The sequence below is a fragment of the Egretta garzetta genome, unplaced genomic scaffold, assembly GCF_000687185.1.
Source record: "Egretta garzetta isolate BGI_Z169 unplaced genomic scaffold, ASM68718v1 scaffold683, whole genome shotgun sequence".
NCBI classification, from domain to species: Eukaryota; Metazoa; Chordata; class Aves; order Pelecaniformes; family Ardeidae; genus Egretta; species Egretta garzetta.
In genome coordinates, this window is record NW_009259045.1 from 25,285 (window position 1) to 25,672 (window position 388).

The 388-nt window shown below is 70.1% G+C and overlaps 1 protein-coding gene across 1 annotated transcript in view; it reads right to left on the reverse strand.

The window, feature by feature from the left end:
* Positions 1 to 112, reverse strand: part of LOC104122887 (cartilage intermediate layer protein 2-like) — a 20,417-nt gene extending 20,305 nt beyond the window's left edge. The window contains exon 1 of the mRNA XM_035890637.1: positions 17 to 112. Within this exon, the coding sequence (XP_035746530.1) occupies positions 17 to 112 (96 nt within the window). The remainder of the gene's footprint in view (positions 1 to 16) is intronic.
* Between the last annotated feature and the right edge of the window lie 276 nt (positions 113 to 388).

Consider the following 388-nt stretch of genomic DNA (forward strand, 5'->3'; position numbering starts at 1 on the left):
CCCCGCCGGGAGATACGGAGCTGTACAGGAACACGCGGGACACCGTGTCCGACACCGCAGATCCGTGTGGTTTTAATAACAGATGCTGGAACGGGGGGCACCTGGCGGCCATTGCCCCCCCCGCAGCGCCGGGGAGCGCCGCGCCGTGCCTCAGACGTAGTACTGCAGCCCGAACTTCTCGTTGTCCATCTCGCTGGGGGGGCGCAGGTAGTAGAGCTCGTCCAGCGTCGGGGGGACCCAGCGGTCGGTGTGGAACAGGGACTCGCCGACCTGCGTGGGGAGAGAGCGCTGGGGCGGGGGCGGGCGCAGCCCCCCCGTGGTGATCAGCGTCCCCGGGGCCTGAGCCCTGACGGGGGGGGGGAAGGGGTTCACCCTTCAGCATTGCCCC